Raw genomic sequence first — 12,162 nt, forward strand, 5'->3', positions numbered from 1 at the left:
AGCTCAGGCCCTGGAGCAGGGTCACTGCTCATGGGTCCTGTCACTCAAATGCCACCAGACCTGTAAGCAGCTCTGCCCTGGCAGCATCCGAGGCAATGCCATAAGCCCTGCAAAAAGCAAAGGGTGCAAAATGCTCTCAGCTGGTCTACTCTTGGCTTGCAGCCACACAACCCTTCTCCCCACAGCTCCTAGTCCCCAAAACCGTAGTCCTGCCCATCTCAGGCACTCAGCTCCCATCCCCAGGCCCCCAGCCTGGGCAGCAGGTAGGATGGGAGGCCAGTTGTTCCTGGGGCATGCTCCCTGCAGACACAGTGGGAATTGCATTTTCCTGAAGCTGGGCATGCAGTGGATAGCACGGGCGTTATGGAAAGCGTGTACTGATACTGCTGCTCACAGCACATGATGTACGGGCAGCTGCAAGGAGCACACAGTCCTGGGAACACAGCGCCGGTTCTGAGCAGGGGGAAGGGGACGTGGTTTGAAGGACAGAGGAGATGGCAGCTGCCAGTGGTTCTCCCCAGTGTGTGGGAGGCAAAGGGGGCATGAGGAGGGGGAAGGAGTCCCCCAGCTACACAGGCAGGTTGTCTCATCCCATTCCTTCCAGGACATGTCCCTGCTCCCATAGCAAGCCCTGGGAGCTGGGAGGAGCCAGGGGAGGATGACTAGGGTGCTCCTGCAGCGCTGAGGACCAGCACAAGGACAATGTGGCCCAAGCATACAGGAGGAGCAGACACATCGGGAGTCCTGAGCCCCCCCAGCCTATCGCCACCTGCATGGCAAGCATAGGATGAGGATACGGGGATACGGGGATACAGGGATAAGGGCTGTGGGGTTGTCCCTTTCTTCTGGTGCCTGCGCCTCCTCCCTTCCCTGGCAGCCCAAAGGAGGGAGCCCCTGCCAGTGCCGGGGCGCAGAGGCTCTCTCGATCAGCCCCTCCACCCGGGACCACGCGGGCTGAGGAAAGCCAACCCCTATCATGTTTGTTCCATTGATTTAGTGCCGCGGAGAGGGTTTAATCAGCCTTTAGCCTGCACGCTCCAGCATTAAGAACAAATCCATTAGCCACAAGATAACCACAAAGGGTTGCACGGAGGCTGGATGAGGTCCCAGCGCCTTCAAGATGCAAATTGGCAATCAAAGATCAAAGCTGCGCAGCTCCCTAATCTCTACTAAAAGGGCTCAGCTATTAACGAGCCCTTTCCCGCTGGGCTGTGATCACCCCACTTCACTCAGGCTCCTGATATGCTGGCAGGTTACACCATCGCCCCGACTAGCCCTCCAGCACCTACAGCCCCCCTGAGCGGACCTTGGGGAGGAAGGGGCAGCCGGGGCTCAGGCTGTTTGTTTGCATGTTTTTTCCTTCAGTTCCGACATGCTGGGATCAAATTCATGTTGGCAGGGAGAGTGGAGCCCCCAGCATCATTGGGGGCCAGTGGCTGGAGAGGAGGAGAAGGGGACGAGGTGTGAGGCGGGATGGAGCAGGGTGGTGGGGAAGACGTGCAGGGCTTATGCAGTGACTTTGGGGGCAGGCGGATGCTGGCAGGTGGCTCCTCCTCCCGCTGCTCAGGGATTTAGCCTGGTTCAGGCCCTTCCTGGCTGCACCAGGTGGCTCAGGGCAATCCCTGCCGGCCCCAGGGAAATCAGTGGTGGGGAGCGTGGTGGTGGGGGCATGCAACAGGGTGTGAGTGAGGAACCAAGACAGGGCCAAATTCCCCTTTTTGAAGTATTTCTGCCGACCCAATATCACCCTGGGACAGGGTGTGCACAGACCCTGGCTCCCATAGCCACCCTGCCAGCTCCTGTGCAGTGCTGGGGTCAGGCTGTAGGTTGCGGGGCTTCCACATGCTCCCTGCCCAGCTCCCTCCCATGCTGCCTGTGGTAGCTCCACACACTGCCACCCCAGCAGCTCCGTGAGTCGTGCACCATGCAGAAGAGCCACTCAGCCACCGAGCTGTGACAGCAGCAATGCTGCCAGCACTGTCAGCAAACCTCTGGCAGCACAGATGTGTGCTCTGCTCAGCCTGGCCCAGCACAGGGTCCAGCATCCCCCCATGTCCCACATCCTCCTGAGATGGTAAGAGACTGGGTAAGGCACCCTGGGACAGGTGGACACGGGACCCACCAGCCAAGGCAGTGGGGAGCAGAGGGACGTGCATGTCTCTCCTCCCATCCCGGGACCTGCTCTGCTGGCCACTGCTCGATGAGGTGCTGCTCGTGGCTCTCACAGAGCTCCCAGGCAAGCAGCACAGCCTTGCAAGAGGAGCAAGCAGTGAGGCGCTGGCAGCACCTCAGCAAGGGTGACAATAAATCTTATCAGTGTAAACCCATCTGTAGGCAGCAGGAAAGCCCCCATGACAGCCTGGCTAGCATGGAAGCTTCATATACACCATGTCAGTGCTGCGGATTTACAGATAAATGCCATGGCTGGAGGGACTGTGTCTGTGTCAGCACCTGCTGGCTCCCAGGAGGCAGCCCCCCTCCTGCCCACCCCGGCGGCTGCAGGGTTGGCCCGGTGGTGTTGGCCATGGTGTGCCTGGTGGGATGAGCAGACAGAGCAGAGCTGGGCTGGCACCTGGCAGGGGAGCACCTGGATAGGTGAGGACGGAGGGAGTGGGATGTGCAGGGCGAGTTGGCATTGCCCTGCCTGCTGTCCCGGTCCTGCTGTGCCCTACATGCACCCTCCCATGGAACCCTGCATCCTCCATCCACCCGTGGAGACAGAGGCGTCACACAGTCTTGGACCACCAGAGCACATGCGCGGGACCAAAGACTAGGAAATGTGTGTGTGATGCTGGCAGTGTGTCCCCAAGGCTGTGTGACAGCGCTAGGCGTGAGCAGCGCCATGTATGAGACAGCACGCTCCGTGGGTGCAATCTGTGTGCACATCCCTCTGTGTGTGTGTGTGTGTGTGTGTGTCCGCGCAGCCACCCCGCTCCAGCTGGGCAGCGGGGGGGATGCGTGTGTGCCAGGCGTGGGGTGCCGGCGTGTGCCCGCCAGCGCAGCGGGCCTGGCGGAGGCTGCAGAGCGAGGTGGGCTGGCAGCAGCCGCTGCCCCAGGCCAGCGCTCCCCAGCTCAGCTCTTACATCTCCTGGCGGCACGGCCCGCGCAGCCGTGGGAGCAGTAATGAGATGGAGCAGCAGAAGGACGGCGAGATAAGGCTGCCTGCGCTGCCCCAGCAGATTAAACGCTGGGATTAAGCAGGCGGTGCCAGCTCTGCTGCCTTTTTATCTCGCTGCTTCTCCCCTCTTATTCTCCTGCAGTCGATACTGAACGGTCTCCGAGCTGTCAGCAAAGGAAATTGCTTGTTAACCCTTTGGGGACGGGCCGCGCAGCACTCCCTGCACGGGTGCTTTCAAAGAGAAGGGGTCCCCAGGGACGGCGCTGCCTGGAGAGCTCTGCCTGCGCCAGGCAGGAGAGCAGCGAGGACTGTGGTGCTGTGCGCTGCCTCCCCGCAGTGCCCCAGCATGCAAAGGGGACCATGGCAGGGCCGGTGGCACTCAGGATCTGCTACCATCTCTCAGCCAAAAGCCACCAGCATCCAGCCGTCATTGTGCAGAGGCACTGATGTACCTGCAAGGCAGGGGACATCCTGTAGTGCTGGTGTCCCTTCAGGGTGACAGCAGCCAGAGAGCAGAGGCTGCCTGAGTTCCACCAAGGAGCCCTGGTGACCCTGCAAACCCCACTTTTGGGTATCCTTGATGTTTCCTGCTTTCTCCAGCCTGCAGGATGGATGGGCTTAGTGCTGCATCTCTGCATGAAACCGCAGGGCTGGGGATCCTTTCCTGGTCCTGGGGCCAAGTGGCACAAAGTGGCTCTGTCTGTGCAGCACTGTGCATGGTACTGGGTCTCCTCCAGCTGCCAAGAGGAGCCCGCTACCCAAAAGCATAATTATTGCTCTGTGTGTGTGTGTTGTTGGGTTTGCAGCAGCAAGGATGGGTTGCAGCCCATCCCAGTGTTTATCCATAGCGTGCTGTGCTGCATGCCTGGGGGCGGCATGCCTGGCATGGGACGGGGAGGCGGGGGGTGTCTGAGGATGGGAAGCTGTCTGGAGAGTACCAGAGGGGTGTGCACTGAGCAATGGCAGGATTGCTGCTCAGCACAGTCCAAACCTGGGCCAGGGAGTGTCTTAGCAGCTCAGTAAGCTTGCTCTGGCATGTTTAGGGGTTCACATTTCCCATGGGGACCCTGAACACCTCCTGGCTATGCCCCACGGCTTTCCCTGTCTCCCTCCCGGGGGAGATAGGAGGCAGAAACATGGGGCAGAAACCACCTGCAACCACGGCACCTGACTCTTGTGCTACCAGTGTATGTAGGCAGCATGCTCAGCATCTCAGAGAAGCTTGCTGGCTGCTGACAGGCTGAAATGGGCTTCCCTGCCTCTCTGCACCTGTGCCCTGTGCCACAGCACACCTCCCCCTTCCACCAGCCGCCCTGGCACTTCATCTTCTGCAGTTCCCTTGGTGTTGGCTCCTTCCCCTGCCCAGGTGACTCTTTGGGTGGATGCTTTAAAGTGCTTAGTGCAGGCAAACTGTATGAAAGCACAAGCTGCCGGGAGATCTGCAGGGAGCAGGCTAGACCCTGCTAGGGCAGTGGTCCTGACCTGGGTGGGGTGCAGCCCCACGGCCACTGGGGGATGGAGAGGGCAGAATCATGTGCCTGCATGGGACCTCACCGGAGCAGTGTGTGAGCCCTGGGCTGCCGGGGCTGAGGAAGCTGCCATGGAGCTGGAGCAGATGCTGTGCAGGGCTGCACAGGCAAACAGAGCCTGAATCGAGAGAGGAAACCAGGAGTGATTGGCACGTGCAGGCTGGCAAGCTGGAGGCTGCGAGGGGATGGGATTGCCGTTTATAAATACATCAAGGGAGTAAACACAAGGGAGGGAAGAGAGCTATTTAAGCTAAGGGACAATGCTGGCACGAGAATAAATGGTACAAACTGGCCATGAATAAATTTAGGTTGGAAATGAGGAGCTGAGTGAGATTCTGGGACAAATTCCCCCCAGGAGTAGCAGGAGGGGAAAGTACAACTTTGCAATGGCACTTGCTTTGCTATCAGAGGCAGCTGTGTGCTGCCATGCCTGTGCAGCAGGGCTGAGAGGTGAGGACCTGAGGTCCCTAGACCCTCACCTCCCTGTCACAGCCACCCTGGTTCTTTGTGGCACTGGCAGTACAGCCTCCTCCGACTCCTGGCTTGGCTGGTGCAGGACTCCTGGGGTGATGGCTCGCAGGGAGAGCTCCTTCCCTGGTGCACGAGTTTGGGTGCACTGTCACAGATGCTGCTCCTGAAAGCAGGATGGTGACAATGTCCCCCTGCCTACTGATGTCTCTGGCAGCACTGGGGCAGAGGCACTGTGAAGATGTCCTGGCCCGTGCATGCAGTGCATCCCTCTGCCGTGCATTGCACTCCTGTGCTCCTGACCTTCCAGGGACAGGGAGCCCTGGTCTGGATCCTGCCTGCTCTTGGGGACACTGCGCTGCACGCTGGCCCCAGTGTGGCAGCCTGGCAGTGACCTGCTCACCATGCCTGGTGTTGAGGCTCGGGTGCCTCCCGCCGCTCTGCCTGGCTGGCGGTGCAGCCCACGGCACAGCTGAGCACTTGGTATTCCAGCAGCGAGCCTGCTTGGCACAAGAGGGGCTCTGCCAGCCCCATGCGCCCACGTCTCCGCTGCTGGCTCAGGCCTGGGCAAGGGGCCTCAGCTGGCACAGTCTCGTCTGTGGCACAGCGAGAGGCACATCTGCAGTGGTGGGGGGGTTGCAGCCCCTCCGGGATGTGCCTGCAGCATCCCCTGGCCCCACTGCTGACCCACTGCTCTCCTTCCTCCTGGGGAAGCAGGTCAGGGCACTGTGGAGGATGCTCCAGAGCTTGGCCCTTTGCAGCCCTGCTTGGGTCCAAAGGTGCCTTGCTCTGCCAAGACTGAGGCTGTAGAGCCCTGCACCCTGTAGAGGCAGGAGGCCTGGCCCCCATGAGCAGGGCTGCACGCCGCGGGAGCCGTCCCAGCAGCTCTGCGTGGGGCAGGGGGCTGCGCTGAGGGGCTGACAGTGTGGGGGATGGTAGTGCTGCTGCCGGAGCTGGGGTTGAGCCAAACTGGCGCTGTTCCCCCACCCCTCCCGGGAGCGGGGAAGGGAAATGGTGCGACCATGCATGAGAGGGGACGTTTGCAGAGGCGAAAACATCCCACTGGCTCAGAAAATTGCTGCAGAATCGGGCTTGAAATGAGTTGAAATTGCTGAATCCAAGCGGATCTTGTATCCCAGGCAGTTGCAATGCTGGCGTCAGCGCTGTGGCTTCCCTCCCGGGGCACCCAGGCGGGGCCTGGCCATGCCGCACGGGGGGACTGGGCTGCTGGGGATGCGGCAGGGGCTCCAGCAGAGCCGGCCTCTGGGGACGTGTCGGCTGCAGCAGGGGGCAGGAGCAGAGCAGGGGGCAGCGTGCATGGGTGTGCTGTCCCAGCTCTGACAGTGTCATCCCAGTTTGGCCCCAGCTCCTGCACTGTCTCTCCTGGCCAGGGGGCATCCCTGTGCCTCCAGCTGCCTGCACTCAGTCAGGAAGTACCATTTCCAATTTTGGAGGCTGCTTTCCTTTATACCATGCCCTGCCCATGCCAACTTGCTCTCTGGGCTGGACAGCACCCTCAAGATTACTCCTGGACTGGCATCCCTGCCAAGCGCAGGGTGGGCAGCACTCCACTGTCTTCCTATACCTGTCCCCATCCTCATCATGCCCCAGTGATGACTTTTTTCAGGAGTGTCTCTATGCTGGGGTGCTTGCTCCTGCGTGGAGTGCCCATGCCCAGGGCCTGCCTGTGAGCTGTGTGTCCCAGCGGGGATGTGGGAGCAGGGCTGGGAGCCCCAGGTGTGCAAGAGCAGGACCCACCAGCACTGCACGTGCTGCAGCTCATTCCCCTCACATTCAAATGTTTGCCTGGAAGCTTAGCACGGCCTCTAGTCTCCTCGGAGCAATCAGGATTTGTTGCTGCTTGCAATGTTTAACGTTGTCTTCCAGAGGCTAAATACCGTGGGGAGCCATGTAAGCCGCGGAAATACCTGCATGAGCTGGGATCAGCTGAAGGAGGGCATCATGGGCTGGCAGCAGTGGGGATGGGGGACCGGGAGTGCGTGGGGCTGGTCCTCATGCCCCCAGTGCTCACAGGTGGGCTGGCATGAGCTGGGGTGAGGATGCTGGGGGCCAGCACCTTGCTCCCATGGGGCTCCCTGGAGCAGGGGGGCAGGTTGGTGAGCCAATGTGGGGGGCCCTGGAGCTGTGTGGGGTAGGAAGGAGGATGCCAGGTCCCCCTGCTATCTCTGGCTGGGATCTACCTGCTGAGGCGCAAGGAGCTATTTCTGTCAAGGTCAGTGTGTCTCCATGGCAGAGAGCGGGGAAATGAGGAATCATGTAGAGAAATTACCTCCCTAATGGGGTCTCCCCTGCACGTGAGCACAGCGCAGGGATGCCGGTGTGCAGCAGCTAAGCGGGGAGACTGGTGCACAGTCCGGGAATCCTGCAGCTCCGGCCCCGAGGCTGTGGCACCTGTGGATCCCGGCAAGCAGTGCAGGGTGCTCGGGGGTCTGTGCCTCAGGTGTCCTCCCTGCTGGACACATGCTCCAGCCCTGCAAGGCACTTTTCTGGGCCACCTCCAGGGAGGAAATAATGTTCCCAGTGCAGGCAGGCTCTCCTCTGCCCTTCCTCCTCCTCCTCCTCCTCATGCACTCCCTGTTATCTAATTGGGTTTGTCATGCTGGAAAGGCAAAGCCCTTCAGGACTGTGCTGTGCTCTCGCCAGCGCGATTTCACAGCTGGCCTCAGCACCCTGGCAGCCAACAAGTGAGTAACTCAGCTGGGCACCACGGGCACCCCTGCCCTCCCCACTCACCCCTGCAGCTGTGCCTGCCTGCCTGGGGCTGCAGGGGACAGGGAACAAGGGCACCGCTGCCACTGGACCTTCTCCTCCAGCCCTGCCCAACACTGGTCTCTGTCCTCGAGCTGTCTGTCCCCACGTGCCCTCACCTCTGCATCCCATCCCCATCCCTCTCCCCGCTCCAGGGTGATTGCGATGCTGCCTGGAGATGTCTGAAGTGACACGAGATGGAGGCGTTCAGAGAAATGACATTTCCTCCAGCCTGGGAAGCTCATCCTCCGTTTAAAGAAAACTAATATAAAAGCTGCCCTGGTGTGCAAGGGGCTGATGGTATCAGGCTGGCAGCCTCCGGCTCTCAGAGCCACAATAAATCCCAGCAAGGAGCTGAGCCAGCTTGAGCAGCCCCACGCAGATGCACTGGCACGGTGGCTGGGGCAGCGGGGCTGAGCTGTTTCCCGGGGCACAGACACACAGCCCGGAGGGGACAGCTCAGTGTGGGGTGGGGTGACCCACTGGGCTGGCCCCGAGGGTGCAGAAAGCAGGGATCGCATGGCAGTGCTCCCGCTCACACCAGCATTGAGCCGTGGCAGGGATGGTGCTAAGACTGGTGACAGCTCTGGGCATGGGACCATGTGGGTGGCCAGGGCTTCTCCCCAGCCTTGGCTTCGTGTCCCCGGGGAGCCGAGCGCTGCCGGGGGGAAGCACTGTGTCGTCGACCCCAGGAGCGTTTGCTCCTCCAGCAAAGCAAGCAGCAGCGCTGGCATCCCATGGCGGGCGGGATGGGGCCCATCCTTCCCCAGGGCCCGGCGTCCCTTGGGGCTGGCTGCTCCCCGCTGCTGCCTGGCCAGCGCTGCGGTCGGGATGCTGTCCCCACCGGCCCTGCGCCCTGCCGAGGTGGGGTTGCGATGGGAATGCACCTGGGGGCGGGGGGGGGCGGTGTGCGATCCTGCCAGGCACGGCTCTGGTCCGGGCACGGCGCTGCCGCTCAGGCCGGGCCAGCTGGGGCTAGGGAGGTAGGGTGCCCCCCGGTTTGGGCGCACCCTGCGCAGCCCAAACGTGGGGTCCTGCTGCCCCCTGCCGGAACCCGGCCCCTCCGGGCCGCGCACCCACCTCCCGCCCTGCGGCTGAGCTGGCATCCTGAGTGCCTTTGAGTTGGGCTTCTCCCTGCGGCCGGGCAGGGCGTGCGATGGCTGTGGGTGGGGGGGAAGTGCCCTGCCACCCCCTGGGCACCGGAGATGTTGCCCGCTGCCTCCCTCGGCGCCCGTCCCGTCCCCTGAGGCCGAACCCCGTTCCTGACCAGCCTGGTGTGCTCCCACGCATGTCACCAAGATGCCAGCTTGGAACCTGGCCGGGTCCTCGGGATGGCTACAGAGTCACACCTTGCTCAGGCAGCGAGGCCGGCAGCATGGACGGTGCTGGCTGTCACTGCTGGGGCGAGTAGGAGCTCCCCTCTTTCCAGTACCCCCTTTACCACTGCCCTCCACCTGCCCAGCTGCCATGGAGCAGGACAGATGCTGCCCTTCACTGGGAGCACAGCAGCCCTGGCTTTTCCCAGGGCTGTGGAGGCGGCGGGAACCCCCAGGGCCAGCCCATGCCTCGGCAGGACTGATGCTGAAGGCGGGTGCCTGAGAGCAACGGCAGCAGGAGATGAGAGGCTGCCAGGGAGCGCAGTGCTGAGCTTTGAAGGTACCCTGACAGGCTGTCGGGGCCCTGCCAGCCCTGCTGACAGTCTGGTGCAGAGACACGAACCTCCCCCCTCCCCACCACCGCCACGTTCTGATCACAGCCTTGCCGTCACTTCAAAGCGCCCGTGGGGCTCAGGTGGGCTCCCACGCAGCCTCCCACCCCACGGCTCTACTCCTCCTGCCCCTTTCTCCCACCCCACAGGACCCAGATTCGTGGGGGTCCCCAGCTCCAGGGTGGGGGATACCAGGGTACAGCACTGGGGAGCAGGGTACACATGTGGTCCTGAGCTGCACTGGCAGAAGGTGATGACCTCTAGGCGTGGCACTGTCCTGCCTCTGTGGGGCAGGGCCCCCAGCCCCAGAGCAGCTGCAAGCTAGGGACCCTTGGGGTCCGGGCAGGGATCCTGGGGGGATGCAGTGCCATGACAGGGGACAATGGGGATGAGGCAGGGCACAGCATCTCTAGGCACAGGGCTCACACAGTGTGGCTAGGACAGGGCATCACTGTCCAGCCCCAGCACCATGCTGGGCACTGGGTCCTGCCAGTTCACCCTGCTTGGGGGTAACGCAACATACCGTTCCGTCCCAGCCCAGCTCAGGGAGGAATTTTCCATTCCCGAACGGAGGTTGGGGGAAGGCGTGTGTTTGCAGCAGCCCCCTTCTCTCCCTCCCTCTCACCCGTCACTGGAGCAGCTTGGGAAGGCGCCTGCCACTTTTGTCTCCAGGAAAGTGCAGAGCAAAAGCCTCCCAGGAGGGAGAGCTCCCTGGAGGGGACCAAGGATCCCAGGCAGCTTCAGGGGCCAGCCTGCACCACACTTCCCAGCGGACCCACCCTGCCCGCAGCCATGCCACTGCACCTTGCCTGCTGCCGTGACAGGGAATCCCTGGCAGTGGCTCAGGATGGCAGTGCTGCCCAGCTTGCTGTCGGCGTCCTGCGAGCCACCAGGATCCCTGGGTTGCACTACATGTGCACCCGGCCGCAGTCTCGCCTGCGCCGCCTGCTCTGGAGCCTGGCCTTTCTAGTCTCCGCTGGGCTGCTGGCCACCGGTGCTGCCAGCTGCCTGCACCACCTGCTCTCGTGCCCCGTGCACACCCGTGCACGCCTTGCCTGGGCCCCGCAGCTCCGCTTCCCGGCCATCACCCTCTGCAACCCCAACCGGGCACGCTTCCTGCGCCTCACCAAGCCTGACCTCTACTCGGTGGGGCAGTGGCTGGGGCTGGCCCAGGAGAACCGCTCACTGGTGCCTGAGATGCTGGCCGTGCTGGGGGAGGACCAGCGCGCATGGCTGACACGTCTCGCCAACTACTCGCGCTTCTTGCCGCCCCGCCGCTCGGAGCGCACCATGCAGAGCTTCTTCCACCGCCTGGGCCACCAGATCGAGGACATGCTGGTGGAGTGCCGCTTTCAGGGAGAGCGCTGCGGCCCCCAGCACTTCACTCCTGTGAGTCCCCTCCCGGCAAGGACAGGACAGCTGGGCTGTCCCATGGGTGCTGGGAGCAAGGCTTCACACCCCTGCCAGCACAGGTGGAGGGGTGGCAGCATGTGGGGCAGGGGGAGGCTTAGATGACCCCTTCCAAGGGCTGTGCAAGATTGTTCCCTGCTTCCAGCACCTCCGTGGGATTGGAAAGTGGTCCCTGGACCTCATCCTGCTTGCAGAACACCCTGTCAGGTCCCTGCCTGCTCTCTCACCCCTCTCCCCATTCTCCATCCTCAGGTCTACACACGCTACGGTAAGTGCTACACCTTCAATGGGGACCGGAGGAACCCGCGAGTGACCCGCCAGGGCGGCATGGGTAATGGGCTGGAGATCATGCTGGACATCCAGCAGGAAGAGTACCTGCCCATCTGGAAAGAGACCAGTGAGTGGGGCCCTGGCATGGGCAGGGCACAGGTGACGGGTGCTGGGAGGGAGGGCTGCTGGGCAAGTAGAGCACCCCAGGAGGGACTATGGGCCAAGCAGGTCACTGGAGGGGTGCTGGGCCCCAGGGTACATGTGCTGGGTGGGTGCAGGCGTGCAGCCTCTCTGCCCTTCTCCTGCAGACGAGACATCATTCGAAGCTGGCATCCGGGTCCAGATCCACAGCCAGGATGAGCCGCCCTACATCCATCAGCTGGGCTTCGGTGTCTCGCCCGGCTTCCAGACCTTCGTGTCCTGCCAGGAGCAGCGGGTAAGGCAGGATGCCCCACAGCCCTTGGGGAGGTGCCCGCGGGCACCCAGCCTGGCGCAGCCCTGCAGCAATGCCCCTCTCTCCTTGGCAGCTCACCTACCTGCCGCAGCCATGGGGGAACTGCCGGGCCAGCATGCAGGGGGAGCAGATGCTGCCCGGCTACGACACCTACAGCATCGCTGCCTGCCGCCTGCAGTGCGAGAAGGAGGCTGTGGTGCGAACCTGCCACTGCCGCATGGTCCACATGCCAGGTGAGGGGTGTGCATGATGGCATGGGGGCATCCCGCTGCCCTGACGGTCCTGTCCGGCAGGACCTGGGGGCAGCCCCCAGACCCCTACAGCCTGCACCCAAAGATCACCTCTGCCCCATGCTGCTGCACTCAAGGACCACTCTTGCCCCATCTCTCTGCACCCAAGTGTCCCTCCCACCCCAGTCTTCTGCACTTGAGAGTCC

At 62.6% G+C, this 12,162-nt stretch overlaps 1 protein-coding gene across 2 annotated transcripts in view; it reads left to right on the forward strand.

The window, feature by feature from the left end:
- Positions 1-12,162, forward strand: part of ASIC4 (acid sensing ion channel subunit family member 4) — a 29,794-nt gene that overhangs the window by 13,417 nt on the left and 4,215 nt on the right. For both annotated transcript variants that reach the window (XM_075093260.1, XM_075093259.1), the window contains exons 2-4: positions 11,255-11,399; positions 11,581-11,708; positions 11,800-11,959. In XM_075093260.1, the coding sequence (XP_074949361.1) occupies positions 11,255-11,399; positions 11,581-11,708; positions 11,800-11,959 (433 nt within the window). The remainder of the gene's footprint in view (positions 1-11,254; positions 11,400-11,580; positions 11,709-11,799; positions 11,960-12,162) is intronic.

This window comes from Phalacrocorax aristotelis, chromosome 5 (genome assembly GCF_949628215.1).
Source record: "Phalacrocorax aristotelis chromosome 5, bGulAri2.1, whole genome shotgun sequence".
Lineage (NCBI taxonomy): Eukaryota > Metazoa > Chordata > Aves > Suliformes > Phalacrocoracidae > Phalacrocorax > Phalacrocorax aristotelis.